Below are 13892 nucleotides of genomic sequence, written 5' to 3'. Positions count from 1 at the left end.
ATCTTATTTTCTCAATTCCGACAAACCATTTGAAAATTGAGTCCAAAATACGGTTCACGTTTTCGGTTTTAAAAAAAATCAAAACTGCTCTTAAACCATAATGATTTCCCAAAAACGTTCAATATACTTGAAATATAGTTGTCAAGAGCTTTCCAATGACATGTTACACGCCCCATTCCGACAAAAAAATTGCAAAAAAAAAAAACTAAAGAAGACGATCTGTTAAACAAAACTGAAAGCATCAGTTCAACCGCTTCGAAATCATCAATACAGCCGCCTGAAACCGTCAGTTCAAATAGGGTAACAGAATAATATTTTGTTTCACGAAACAGAATAACCAGATGTGTGTGTGTGTGTGTGTGTGTGTGTGTATACACACACACCCTCTTTAAATTAGATCTGAAAGAAGCGGGATCAACTCCTACCACATGATCGCATACGAGCAATTCAAGAGGAATTGGCGGGATTCTTTGTTGACCATGTCATACCTAAAGACGGAGAATACCATCAGGAATTGCGACTGGATTTTGATAGATGATGTCAGGGATCGTAAGAGATGTTATATTGTATACATGTAGTAGCGTCGAATAGATATACGAAAATTTGTTGTTCGACCAAACACGGAGAAAGAGAGGTAAAATCGAGTCCAAAATACGGTTCACGTTTTCGGTTTTAAAAAAAGGATTTTTTTCAAAACTGCTCTTAAACCATAGTGATTTCCCAAAAACGTTCAATATACTTAAAATATAGTTGTCAAGAGCTTTCCAACGACATATTACACGCCCCATTCCGACAAAAAAATTGCAAAAAAAAAATAAACTAAAAAAGACGATTTGTTAAACAAAACTGAAAGTATCAGTTCAACCGCTTCGAAATCATCAATACAGCCGCCTGAAACCGTCAGTTCAAATAGGGTAACGGAATAATATTTTGTTTTGCGAAACAGAATAACCAGATGTGTGTGTTTATATATATACACACCCTCTTTAAATTAGATCTGAAAGAAGCGGGATCAACTCCTACCACATGATCGCATACGAGCAATTTAAGAGGAATTGGCGGGATTCTTTGTTGACCATGTCATACCTAAAGACGGAGAATACCATCAGGAATTGCGAATGGATTCTGGTAGATGATGTCAGGGACCGTAAGAGATGTTATATTGTATACATGTAGTAGCGTCGAATAGATATACGAAAATTTGTTGTTCGGCCAAACACGGAGAAAGAGAGGTCACTTCTCTCTCTCTCTCTCTCTCTCTCTCTCTCTCTCTCTCTCTATATATATATATATATATATATATATATATATATATATATATATATATATATATATATTCATGATGATCTTGTGTAATGGTTCCTTCATTGCTATATGTACTCCCTCTGTCCCTAAATATTTGTCTTTCTGAGCAAAATGAGTGAATCTACACTCTAAAATATGTCTATATACATCTGCATGTGATAGTTCATTTGAAATCTCTAAAAATACAAATATTTAGGAACGAAGGAAATAGTAGCTAGCGTCAAGTTGAATGGAAAACATTATATAAAAATGAAACCCTAAATGTAAAAGAATTGGAGGGTAAACACAAAAATAAAAGGGGAAAACACTATGAAAACCCCTAAACCCTCCAAAACCCTAAACCCCTCCTTTCAAAAAAGAAAAACCTAACGCCTGGCAACTGTTGACGCGTGGTTGCCTTTTAGTCCTGGTCGGTGTTACCAACCGAGACTAAAGATACTCCTGACTGAGCGCCCCATAGCGGCCACGCGGAGCTCCTTTAGTCCCGTTTCGTAAGCCAACCGGGACTAAAAATGGTGGGCATTAGTCTCGATCGTTTTGTCCCGGTTGCAGAACCAGGACTAAAGGCCCTCTGAAACTGGGACTGATGCCATCTTTTCTACTAGTGACATATCAAATACCACAACGCATTTTTTTTATACCCGAAAGCTTTTATAATCACCCAGTTAAGAAGTGATGTCTAACGCAAAGCAATCATCCGGTATGTGGATATATGATATTCGCATGGTATCTGGATATATGATATTCGCATGGTCTAAGTACACAAGTAAACGTTGACTCTTTTTACGAAAATACCGACAAAATATTGACAACGTGACTTGGTAGTATTTCATAACTTGAGTTTATCCAACACCATTGTCACCCTAGCAATGTGTTCTCATTATTGTCGTCATCTTTATTACAATAACATTACCATGGTTTAGAAAACAGAATCATCAACAATACATGAGCTAGTCTAGAGGCCAGACTAGGGATCTGATTGGTGTTTATCTTTCCATTCCACATGCAAATAGGGTTTTCTTCGAATCTCACATTCAAGAGCCATTGCAATTATAGCACCGAAATATAAACTTAATTATAAACAAGAAAATAGCATAATGACACTTTCATTATTGACTTTAGGGCATGTTTTCAAAAGTGCTCCCATGGCTTGAGGGAACTAAGTCTCCTACAACCATATCACTCACTGCTAGATGGCACGCCTATCAAAAGGGAATAGTGGCCTCTTTGATTTATAGGAAAAGTGGATTAAAACATAGGAATAAGAAAATTTTCCTATGGGATATTATTCATCCATTTGATTCAAAGGAAGTGTCCATAGGAAAATGTAGGTTTTTTCTCCTTCATATTGAGTTTCGTAGGTAAAAGCAAAGGAATTTTACAATCCACTGAAATCTCTTTTTTACATTCCTATGAACAAAGAATGAGGCAAATACCATAAGTAGCATATTAACTCAATGCTAACTTTATATATGTTTTAACATTAATTTGACCATGCCCCAAGCCCTTCAAATTCTGACACGTAATAACCACACCATCCACTGAAAACAATTGTCAAACGCAATCGCAACACCAAAGAGAGATAGTTGAGCGCCATATATAAATAACACATTGCAAGTTTGTAACTGTAAAGACAAGATTTATTTTAGTTCAAATCATGTTTACATTTTGAACTGGCCGTGCCCATCACAGCCTGCGCAACGTCAAACACCACTTCTTTACAGGCCATCAAACATCATAGATACAAGCTGACAATGAAGATGTATGAAAGAAGACTATACAGCTAGACTAACCTGTAATTCTGTTTGACGAGTTCATCACTCGTTCAAGGTCAGCTTAATCTTTTTCCTTGTGCAGGTATGACTGAGTACTACCAAACATGCCTGGATGCACTTACAGTGCTGCAGATGGCACAGCAGTCAGTTTTCCGCGTACTCGAGTATCGCGCCTGTATGATTGAAGCCACATGATACATGAACAGCACTTGCATTCTTGCCAAGTTCTACCATCATCGGCTCACAATAGTCGACGTCGTTTCCATGCCCCTGCAAAGGAGAGGCACTGGTCATCAAAATCAGGTGAAACGAGCAGTTTTACCATGATATGTAGAATCATTGTTAACATGATTTGATGGAAATTGTGCAAGCAGGTACAAAGATGCCGAACGTCGGCATCAAGTACTAATAGATTGTTGTAGTGGCAGCAAGCAACTCACTAATTGCCCGCCAGAAGAATGGCCCTCTTCGAAGAAGGTACCGTTGGCACCTCCCCAGCCCCACGTGTAGATATCTTCACCTGGACGTTTTGAGATGTTCTGAGTATCACAGGCAATGCGGCAACAAAAGAGAAAAGACAACCCATAAGATCTTATTTGAAGATAGCATGGCAACTTTGCTCAGGTACTACCTCCTTTCCTAAATATATGGCGTCTTGATGGTTTAATTTAAACTGCCAAAACGTCTTATATTTAGAAACAGAGGGTGTATATATCATAAGAATAGAAGAACACCATTCTTTCTTTAGACTGGGTGCAACTGGTTTCGAGTCCTCTTGGGTGTGAATTTGGGTTCTTACTACTCCCTCCGTTCCCAAATATTTGTCTTTCTAGACATTTGAAATTGTTACAACATACGGATGTATGTAGACATATTTTAAAGTGTAGATTCATTCACTTTGCTTCGTATGTAGTCACTTGTTGAAATCTCTATAAAGAGAAATATTTAGGAACGGAGGGAGTATAAAATAAAATAAAGTAGGGCCTTCCCCTGCCGCTTTCCTTTCCAAAAATGAAATACTTATGTTGTTCATTCAAATGGACATAGAAAATGGGATGGAAAGTCAGGCAGATGTCATGAAACAATAATAACCCTTTACTATTGCGAGGTTTTGTGTCTCTGAATTGTGTGTACAACTAGTTAAGTCAAGCCATGTGTGTGTACCCTGCATTTTATATTACTGTGACATGATATCCTCAACTCAATACCCAGTGCAAGTATAGTCTAGTAGAACTATCGTTCTATTTTGTTGTTGCTATACATACTTGAGAGATACAATTGTCTAGCCAAGGGAACTCCATGAAAATAAGTTGTGTAATGAGACCTAATGATGGACACCCCTTGTCAAGATATAAGTATTGCTTCATAACATAATTTTCTAGTACTGGTTAGAACTTACTCCCTCCGTCCGAAAATACTTGTCATCAAAATGGATAAAAAGAGATGTATCTAGAACTAAAATACGTCTAGATACATCCCCTTTTATCCATTTTGATGACAAGTATTTCCGGACAGAGGGAGTAGAACCCAGCATACAACAGAAATGATAAAACAATTTGATACCTGAAATTGCAGCTGTGTGCTTCCAACCACAGGATACCTGCAGAAGGTACACGGTGAAGGTTCGCCAGAAATCAAGAAATATATTTTCCTTTTAGCAAGGGGAGAAATGAATTGTCTTTTCTTTGCATGGAAAGAAACAAGCAGCTTTCTTTTGCAAGGGAAAAAATATTGCAGTATAAATAGAAATTGAACCAATGATTAGACATACTGCATACCAACCTTAGATACAGGAAGCTTAAATAATGAACTTCTTACAACTTCTGGGAAGCGAACCATGCCTGTACCTCTGGAAAGAGGTACTATACAAGTCAGCAATCCCAGAGTTTGATACAAATGAAAACTTCTAGAAGCAGTAGTAGATGGAAGTACCCAAGACCAAGGCAGCCATTTTCATTTGAACCCCAAGAGTACAAATCTCCACGGTCTGCAAAATATCACGGGTATCCATGTCACCATTTTCAGATCCTTAGAACAGTTGAATAAAACTGATAGTTGTCACTGATAAATTGTAAAAATATAACACCATCCAAGCCATGTCCCTTGCCAAGAGATAGAAATATTTGCTTAGCAATTCAGTAATTATGCTAGTAAAATAAGCATTAAGGATTAAGCTACAAAATTGAAGAGAGTTCAAAGGGCAGACCTCCAGAATGACAAACTATTAGAAATTTCATGTAAAATATGCTTCCACTATGAAGTACATAAAGATTTTACAATGTGCAAGCCCACAATTTGTTCAATTTGAACTGCTTCAGTTGATCATTCGAGAAAATAGAGGGACAGTTTGTGGAGACAAAATGGACATGCATGGATGTAAAACTCAAGCTGCATAATCCTTTAAAGTGCATAAGGTGCTATTGACGAAAACCCCATATATGCCAAGTTTATACTGTACTCCCTCCGTTCCGATTTACTCGTCATGGTTTTAGTTCAAATTTGAACTAAAACCACGACGAGTAAATCGGAACGGAGGGAGTACATGTTATGGTTGTGGGTTCACAAGGGAACAGGACATAGGGCATACCCGTGAGGGCATTGGATAGGTTATGTTAGAGATAGAAAGGTCAAGCAAAGACTAGTTAAATTAGGAACAGTCCAATTTAACTAGGAAGATAAAGTCACGGTTTGATCTTGAGTGTCTTGTATGAATTGAGAACTGATTTGTGGATCAAAGTTAGTCGCTTTATTTAAGGACTAGCATGTAACAAACTTAATGAAGCAATAAGAGAATAGTTTATCAATCTGTTATCTCCCTCATTTCCTCCTTCCCCAACCTATGTTCTACTCCTCAATCCCCTATTCCATGCCATCCGGACATCTTCATGGCGGTAGTTACCCAGTTTGTTCCAGTCCACCACCGCATCTAGGACAAACCATGGCCTGATCAGATATGTTGTCAGTCTGCACGGCTTCACCAGATGCAATATAGAGATGAAGATATTTTGACCTGAGATCCTAGTCCCCCGAAAAGGGTTATGTATCAGTATCAGTGTATAACTATTCCTAAAATTTGTTTTCTTTATTTAGAGACCAAATCTGAAGGACAGGCCTCGCGCAGTGGTGAAGTACTCCCCACTTGTGCCAAGAGGTCCTGGGTTTGACACGGCCTCCCTGCATTGCACTGTGCAGGGGTAAGGCTTGCCTCGTATGATCATTCCCTAGACCCCACCTGGTGTTGGAGCTTCTGGAACTGCATATGACCAACGTTTTTATCTAATTCAATCTACCAAATTACTGCCAGCAACAGAAACAAGTGCTCCTCTTTTGATTTCTGCATGCACAACTGATACCTGTTACGGCGCAAGTATGATAACCTCCACAAGCAACTTCTTCTGAAAATTGTATCTCTTCAACAGCACTTGGTCTAGGTGCATCATTTGATCTTCCAAGTACCTGTAATTTTGGATTAAATACAGGGAAAATCCCAGGAAGCTAGATTTATGGCCAAGAAAAAATCTCAATAAAAACAGTAAAAAAAATGTCCCAGGAGGCCTGGTTGGATACCACCTTCTCAGTCTTCTGCCCAAACATGAACACAGTACCTTTTTCTGCAATTTTTACGCAAGGAGCACATAAGATGGAGAAATCATGATCAGCAGTTGACTACTGTACTACTTTAAACAATTTTTCCGTGAGCTTACCATCAATGCAAGCTGAGTGCAGCATTCCCGCAGCTATCCTTTTAATCTATCCAATGCAACGACATGAACAATGAGAAGGGGGTCATTATTTGATCAGGACACAGCAAAACTTAAAGCAAAATACCTTGATACCATCAAGGTTTTTTATCAACCTTGGAGTATATTCACTGCACAGATGAAGATCAGATTATCAAGAATCCTTCCAGATAAATATAGCTTTAGCATAGTGCAAACAAATCCAAACCATCAAGCATGTTTTACAGTGAAATATCCAACATAATACCACACAGATCTTTTCTCGACTCATACTACATCATCTCGGAACTAGGAACTTCGGCAATTAAGTTTGTGACATGTGAATTTGTTATGAGATGAACATTATCTTTTTAAGTACATAAGTGCCAGCTTCTGATAGAGAATTTTGCATTCTTAAGGTTAAGGTGTTACTATGTCCATACTTTCCAAATAAATGACAACATGAGCTATCCCAGGAGATAGAGTGGTGTGTCCACAATAAGTGCTCTGCAAAAACTTGTGATCTTACTTTGAGGTCATAGCGAATCCCAGGAAGCTAGATTTATGGCCATGTCCAAGTCTACCAGCACCAGCAGCTCCCCAACTCAAGGCTTCACCATCCTCTTAAGAAGAAAATAACAGGGGAATTTCAGACGCTCAAAAGCAGTAATATTCAAGTTATTACTATAACACAAATACATAGGACATTCACCTGTAACAACAATTGAGTGCTCTGATCCCAAAGCAGTCATTTTCACTCTAACATCAGCCAAGTAGTCAACCTTTCTTGGGGTAGAGACTACTTTTCCTGCACCTAAACCAAGTAGGAAGGGCTCTTTAATTCAGAATTTTAAGCCGATGGCAAATGTTCAGTTTAATAGCAAGATTATTGATGAAAGAAACAACAGACCATCATACCCAGTAAATCTTAACAGAAGCATGAGGATGCTACAGGCGATGATGGAAAGACAGGTAGAACAAACTGGAGCTTAAGTGCTCAAGTATTATGTACAAGTCAATCTTAGACATAGATGTTTCAGATATATATTTTTTTCTTTTGAGGGAAATTGATGTTCCAGATTTTAGTTGGATCAAATGACCCCACACGAATCAGTGTAAAACAAGACACTGTTGATAACGCCAAATTGTTAATCCAGTCCAAACATTCAATTATCACATATAGCATGAAGTGGGGGGTACAACCATGGATGGTGCTAAGAGTGTAAAGAAAGAAGATAATATTATTACTTTTGCCAAGGCCAAGCTGGCCACTCGAATTTTTGCCCCAAACGAAGAGCTCACCATCGGCTGTTGAAAAGAGATAGCACAAAAGCTTATTAATATGAATTGGTTTCGCAAAAATTCTGATGTACATCATAAATAATAAAGAATTTTGATTAAAAAAATGAACACTTCCTCCAGTTCTCGAAAAGACACTGGCACGGTGGGCAAACTAGAACTTTGGTCACTATTTTCTATTGTAATGTATTTACAAAGCCCAACAAAAAGTTATATACTATCAGTAATTTTCAAGAAAAATTGTTGCGTATGATTTTTAAGTATCTTGTCTGAATAACTTAAAAGACATTGATAATCAAAGTTTGAAAGTTACCAAATGGCAGCTTCTAGGGAACAGGAGGGAGTACTCCCTCAGATACATCCCTTTTTATCCATTTTGATAACAAGTATTTTCGGACGGGGGGAGTAGAAGATAACGAGCTCATAGCATTTACAGTTTGTATAGTAGTCTTAAGTACCACTGTGCATGTAGCTCCCGCTTTTGCAGGGTCCGGGGAAGGGTCCGACCACTTTGGGTCTATTGTACGCAGCCTTTCCCTACATTTCTGTAAGAGGCTGTTCCCAGGACTTGAACCTGTGACCTCATGGTCACAAGGCAGCAGCTTTACCACTGCGCCAAGGCTCCCCTTCAGTACTCAATCATCAATACTAAATAATAATCTTATATAATTCTACACAACTTATGAAGGTACTACGAGCAATAAGATGTTTCAACGGCATGGATGGACAGTTTAGGTCCAGCCGTCCAGGTAAAGTGCACAATTCAAGATATCCATCCTTTCTTATGAAAATGAAGCCCAATTAGTGCATATTTCTGTTGCATATTTGTAGTTGCCTGTCTCATTTGTTTATATATGGATATATAGTACTGAGCCACAGAAGGTCCACTAATATTTACAATCAGCTTCTACTGCAATGTAATGTTGAAGACATAGAGTATATTGTGTACGCCACACAGAAACAAGGAGTTCAAAATTACTTGATCACTAGCATAATGCCCGTGCGCTGCTGCGAAGCCATAAAGAAGATGAGGAGTTAGCCCACCGGCTTAGGAATCACCAAAAGACGTTGGTGTCCGGCAGCCGCTGTGAGGTTCACAATTGTAAGAAAGCAAAAATACCATGAGGGGCCATGCGACGGGCGTTGGAGAATCTTAAGCAACCATAGTAGGTCCTTTGAAGATTTAAAGTGAGATAACATTTTGAATGTTGAAACACATGATGTGCATTAGCAAGTTGACTGCACAAGGTCGGCGATCAGGCAAGAGGACAAGGTCTATCATCGGGGTTGGAATTATTATTTGTTTGCTGTCCTATGCTATGATATAGAACTAGAAAATTGGTTGGGAAGGAAAACTAAAACCAAGAGCATGATTTTCAGGTGGAGTCTCACATCAAAGTAGTCTGTAGCATATTTATTTATTTGTGCTGGGTCCCACATGTGAATTAAAAGTACATTCCTATATTTACGTCTTTTGAAGGTTGCTAGTCCACATATGGGCAGGAGTTCTCGGTCCCACCAGAGTGGGCCCCTCTGGGGTAATAAAGAAGTGGATAAAAAAAGGGGACTTCTGCTACGGGCTATGCCACCCATTGTGCATTTGTTTTATTTGTGAAGGTTGTTGATCCCACATGTGAACTCGCCACCAACTCCAACCTTTATAAGTAGGATAAAATACTTGGCCATTGATAGTAAAGGTTGATCAATCAGCCACATTCTCCATACATCTGGGTTTATAAGGCCCATTATCGTTGTCTTAAAAAATCAGCATCTATACTACCAAATCAATATCCTTAGATATATCATGAACTATGTTTTCATAATGTATTCATTGAGTATTGCATATATTGTATTATTTTTTGTATACACTTGGTCAAACTTTAACTAGTTCAACTTAAGAAAAGATTAATAGGCCTTACAAACCCGGATGGAGGGCTTTAGGCACATAACATAATTTAAAAGAAAACTTTATTAATGGACAGCTCGCTCAATCTTATTTATTATCAGAAATGCTAAAAATATGACGTCAGATTTTAAAGCATGGCAAATCTGATGTCTGGGAAGGCAAATTATGTTGTCGCGAGCATGGAAATTTCCTTCAGCGAGCATGGCAAGATTTGCCATGCTTAAAAATCTGAGTCAGATTTGTAGAAAAATCCTTATTTATTAGGACACTACAACTGGGTGCTCTAGGAGCTCCATCAGGCATCCATGCCCCTGGCCGTCAGATTTTAATACTAACAATAATATAACAGGTGGTCTTGCTGTTTCCAGTGTCCCCTTCTCAATATATACATTAACCTTCTTCTGGTAAAGCAAACCTAGGCACATAACTGCACCTTACTTTTTTCGCTCACCTGTTACTGCACAAGAATGATGGTTGCCAGCTGAAATTTGTACAACTTTCTCGTGAAATCCAGAGACTTCAACAGGGTCCTACATGTAAAATAAAAACCTGTCATTGGAAGAACATGGATGTGTTGACAAATGACCTACAAGGGTAAATAATAAACAGACAAGAGAACCCCAAAAAAGAACTGTAACCATTGATTACGAGTCGAGGGACTAGTCGAGACTAGTCGCTAGACTAGTCTATGAGTCGCATTCTCGGTGTCGACTAGAAACCTCGTGTAGACTAGTTCGCCGAGTCGAGGAGTTGAAGGACTAGTCGTAGACTAGTCTAGATTAGTCGTGCACCTTGAGTCGTTCGACTCATTTTTTTAATTTTTTTAGGGATTGGGAGGGGATAAGTGGGCCAGCCACCCTGCCCCTTTCCCTCCATTGCTTCTGCTCTCCATGGATCTGCACTCCTCTGCTCTGGTCCTTTCCCTCCATTGCTTCTGCTCTCCCTAGATCTGCCCCTACGGTCTCCCTCCCTCTGCTGCCTTCTGGCTACTGGATCCGCTCTTCCCTCAGGTTGCAGTAAGCAAGCAAGCATACTAGCAAAGTAATTTGTCCCTTCTCTTCTTCCCTTCTTTGATTCGATTTTTACCCCCTACCCTCTTCCTTATTTCGTTTTGTTTGCTTTAGTTTCAAGATCTTTAGGTCTGAAGTAGTGAAGTGCAATGTCTACGCCGGAAATATCTCAAGTATTGTATTCAGCAGCTGCAGCTCAGGCCAATGAGCAATATGATCCATCGAAGGATCCTGCAAGAAGCCAACTAGGAGCAAGGATCCAACATGGAAATATGCTTACTGGCCTAATCTGCAGGACAAATTGACGCTCCAATGCACTTTCTATAGTATATATTACATATTAATACTAGGTTTTAGTAATTGATTACTGCAAGTTGTGAACTACAGTACCATGTCGACTAGTCCAGCAGTAGTCTAGACTAGTCACGATTAGTCTATGAGTCTCAACCTTAGAACGACTCATCGACTCGTCGACTCGTAAACGTTGACTGTAATATACATAAATTGTATGTCAATAGATGCCTTGGAGATTCAATCTGCTTAATTTCTTAAGCGGGAGGAATCAAACATCTGGTGTAAAACATTATACCGACATTGAAATATTTATATTTTATTTTTTTGCATGGTAATACGTGTCTCATTTGTATAGAATAAAGATCATGTTACAAGGCACGTAAGCACCGACCATACATGACTGAAAAAATAGGAAAATCCTATGCAAAATACCAGCGTCTGCCCTTTTCCTTTGACACCACCGAAGCAGCCACCAAAGTGTAAAAAGACAGATCACCTCTTCACCCAAGCTCGACGCGGCTCCATCGCTGATCAGCAGCTTTACGGACCTCCAAAGTAGTTTGCCAGAACCAAAACCATAGCCATTGAAAGAATCAGACCGGGGCAACATGTCCCCGGACACGCCATCAAACTTCAGAACTGACACCCCCGCATGACGACTACGTCGGAGGAGGAAATCAGAACTGCCAGCCTTCGACCACAGACCCAGCACAAGAAACTCCATCTTCCAGCTGTCACTTGCACAGACAACCGCCTGCGCGTACTCCTGAACGACAAAACCTCCTTGCTCCACCATGACGTCGGAGACAACGCCACAGCAACGGGGACAGAGCAGAAGGAGAGACACACCTGATGGAGTCACCGCCGCCGCCTCGCCAACACCATCCATGAACCCTAACGCTGCCGATCTGTGGGATTGGCAGAGACACGATGCCATCAACTCTGAGACGCCGCCATGAAGGGCACTGCCGGTGTGGGAGTGGAGTTGAGGCTGATTTATTCGTCCGGGCGCCGCTCCCACCACCTCAACGACGCACCACGACCTACAAATCCAAAACCTAACTACAGAGCGGAGGAACGGGGTCCCCCCTCCCTCCTGCCGCCGGAGCAGCCGAAGGGAGAGGGGGCCAGCGCCCCGGCCGGTGAAGATCGGAGGAAAGAGATCGCCTCCCTAGTCGCCTTGGTGGTGGCGGCGGCTAGGGTAGGAAAAAGTCTCGCTGTAGCACACAGATTGGGCACTCGACACCTAGGATCGACATGGTCAGCATTGAAATATTTATATAGCTATTCACTTTCATGCATATCTGTATCTCCTGTACACACAAAAATATTCCATACAGCAGACTGGTTTCGCAAAGAGAACAGAACAAACACTGATTTAATCTGTCTTAGCTAGTACTATTTCTGAAGCGTCTGGCTTTGAATTAATGTGCCTAAGTTTCTTTGATTACAGTGTAGACACAAACATAGGGTGGTATGACGGACAAGAACCAGTACCAGAGTATGAGGCATCGAGGAGCCTATCCCGAGCTGCCCAAAGTCGTTCAGCCCCGTAGCAAATACGCGCCCACCCTCTGAAGAAAACGGCAGGTCAGAATCTCTCGGAATCCTTTACATTGCGATGTCAGGAAAGAAGAAGCAGGTAGGGTGAGGGGAGCGTACCGGTGAGGAAGAGGGTGTGGGCGCCGCCGCAGGCGAGCGAGGTAGGCGGGTCGGCGGGGCGCGTGAGGAAGAAGGGGCACGCCGTGGGGCTCCACCGCGACTCCAGCGCCCCCAGCCCCAGCCGGCCGTGGTCCCCGTTCCCCCACAGCGCCGCCACCCGACGCCGCGCCGGATTGCCCGAATCGGCGCCCACTGCCGCCGTGTCGGACGAGAACCATCGCGGCCGCGGCCACCGCCTCGCCCGCCACATCGCCGTTCCGCGTTGGAGCTCTGGAGTGGTCGCGTCGCTCGCGGTGTCGGATAGTCCACGTCGGCGACCTGATTATCTCCTCCTAGCATAGTTTACAAGAAACGAACTGTCGTCGGTTCAGGCTTTTACCGGTGAGACGTCCGGTTCATCAGTTCATTTACGAAAACAACGAACATTTTTTTTCTCTAAAATCTGACACTCACATCAAATGAATACATATAGTATTGGCTGTAAATCAGTACAGTTACTAGGGACATTTCCAACGCCGACCCGCAGGCTGTCCCATACGTCCGGATTTCATGAGAAAGTTGTAGAAATTTCCGCTGGCATGGGTCTGTATCGGTCCGGCGGTCTAGACGTTTTAATTTCAGCATATCGAAGACAAAGTTATGGGTTTTGCGAGCGTATGGACCGCTGCCACGCCAGCTCCTGACGGCTGGAACCCTAGCCGCCGCCAGGAGAGTCCAATCTTCCAGCGCCGTTCTCCGGCGACTCCCCTTCGCCGACGACCTCGGTCGTCGGTGGTGAGGGGGATCGCCGGATTCACGCGTGTGGATCATTTTTACTTTTTTGTAGTCTAGATTTTTAGGTTGTTCATCGTCTTGCTTCGGCGACGACGATGAAAGCGTTGAATAAAGATTCTTTGGATCCTTCTCTGACAAGGTCATCGGT

At 41.4% G+C, this 13892-nt stretch overlaps 1 protein-coding gene across 1 annotated transcript; it reads right to left on the bottom strand.

Annotated features, from left to right (window-relative positions):
• Positions 1-2891: 2891 nt before the first annotated feature.
• Positions 2892-13314, bottom strand: LOC119323468 (ultraviolet-B receptor UVR8-like). Its single transcript, XM_037597137.1, has 15 exons — positions 12971-13314; positions 12806-12882; positions 10456-10534; positions 8048-8107; positions 7512-7613; positions 7329-7422; positions 6909-6951; positions 6785-6830; positions 6651-6691; positions 6434-6536; positions 5013-5067; positions 4863-4929; positions 4644-4680; positions 3521-3600; positions 2892-3350 (listed from the first exon to the last, which is right to left on the bottom strand). Exons 1-15 carry the CDS (start codon positions 13218-13220, stop codon positions 3225-3227), a joined length of 1260 nt encoding a protein of 419 aa, XP_037453034.1. The 5' UTR covers positions 13221-13314; the 3' UTR covers positions 2892-3224.
• Positions 13315-13892: the final 578 nt, after the last annotated feature.

Source organism: Triticum dicoccoides, chromosome 1B (assembly GCF_002162155.2).
Source record: "Triticum dicoccoides isolate Atlit2015 ecotype Zavitan chromosome 1B, WEW_v2.0, whole genome shotgun sequence".
NCBI lineage: Eukaryota > Viridiplantae > Streptophyta > Magnoliopsida > Poales > Poaceae > Triticum > Triticum dicoccoides.
Note: the sequence above shows the minus strand (reverse complement) of the source record. Positions and strands in the feature narration are given on the sequence as shown.

What these genes read in the sequence shown, in the direction of transcription:
- LOC119323468 (XM_037597137.1), bottom strand. Translation starts at nt 13,220, where the DNA reads ATGTGGCGGGCGAGGCGGTGGCCGCGGCCGCGATGGTTCTCGTCCGAC. An exon ending in GCACTCAATTGTTGTTACAG is followed by an intron (nt 7,423 to 7,511) that starts GTGAATGTCCTA and finishes TTTCTTCTTAAG; the next exon opens with AGGATGGTGAAGCCTTGAGT. An exon ending in GGATTCGCTATGACCTCAAA is followed by an intron (nt 6,952 to 7,328) that starts GTAAGATCACAA and finishes TCATCTGTGCAG; the next exon opens with TGAATATACTCCAAGGTTGA.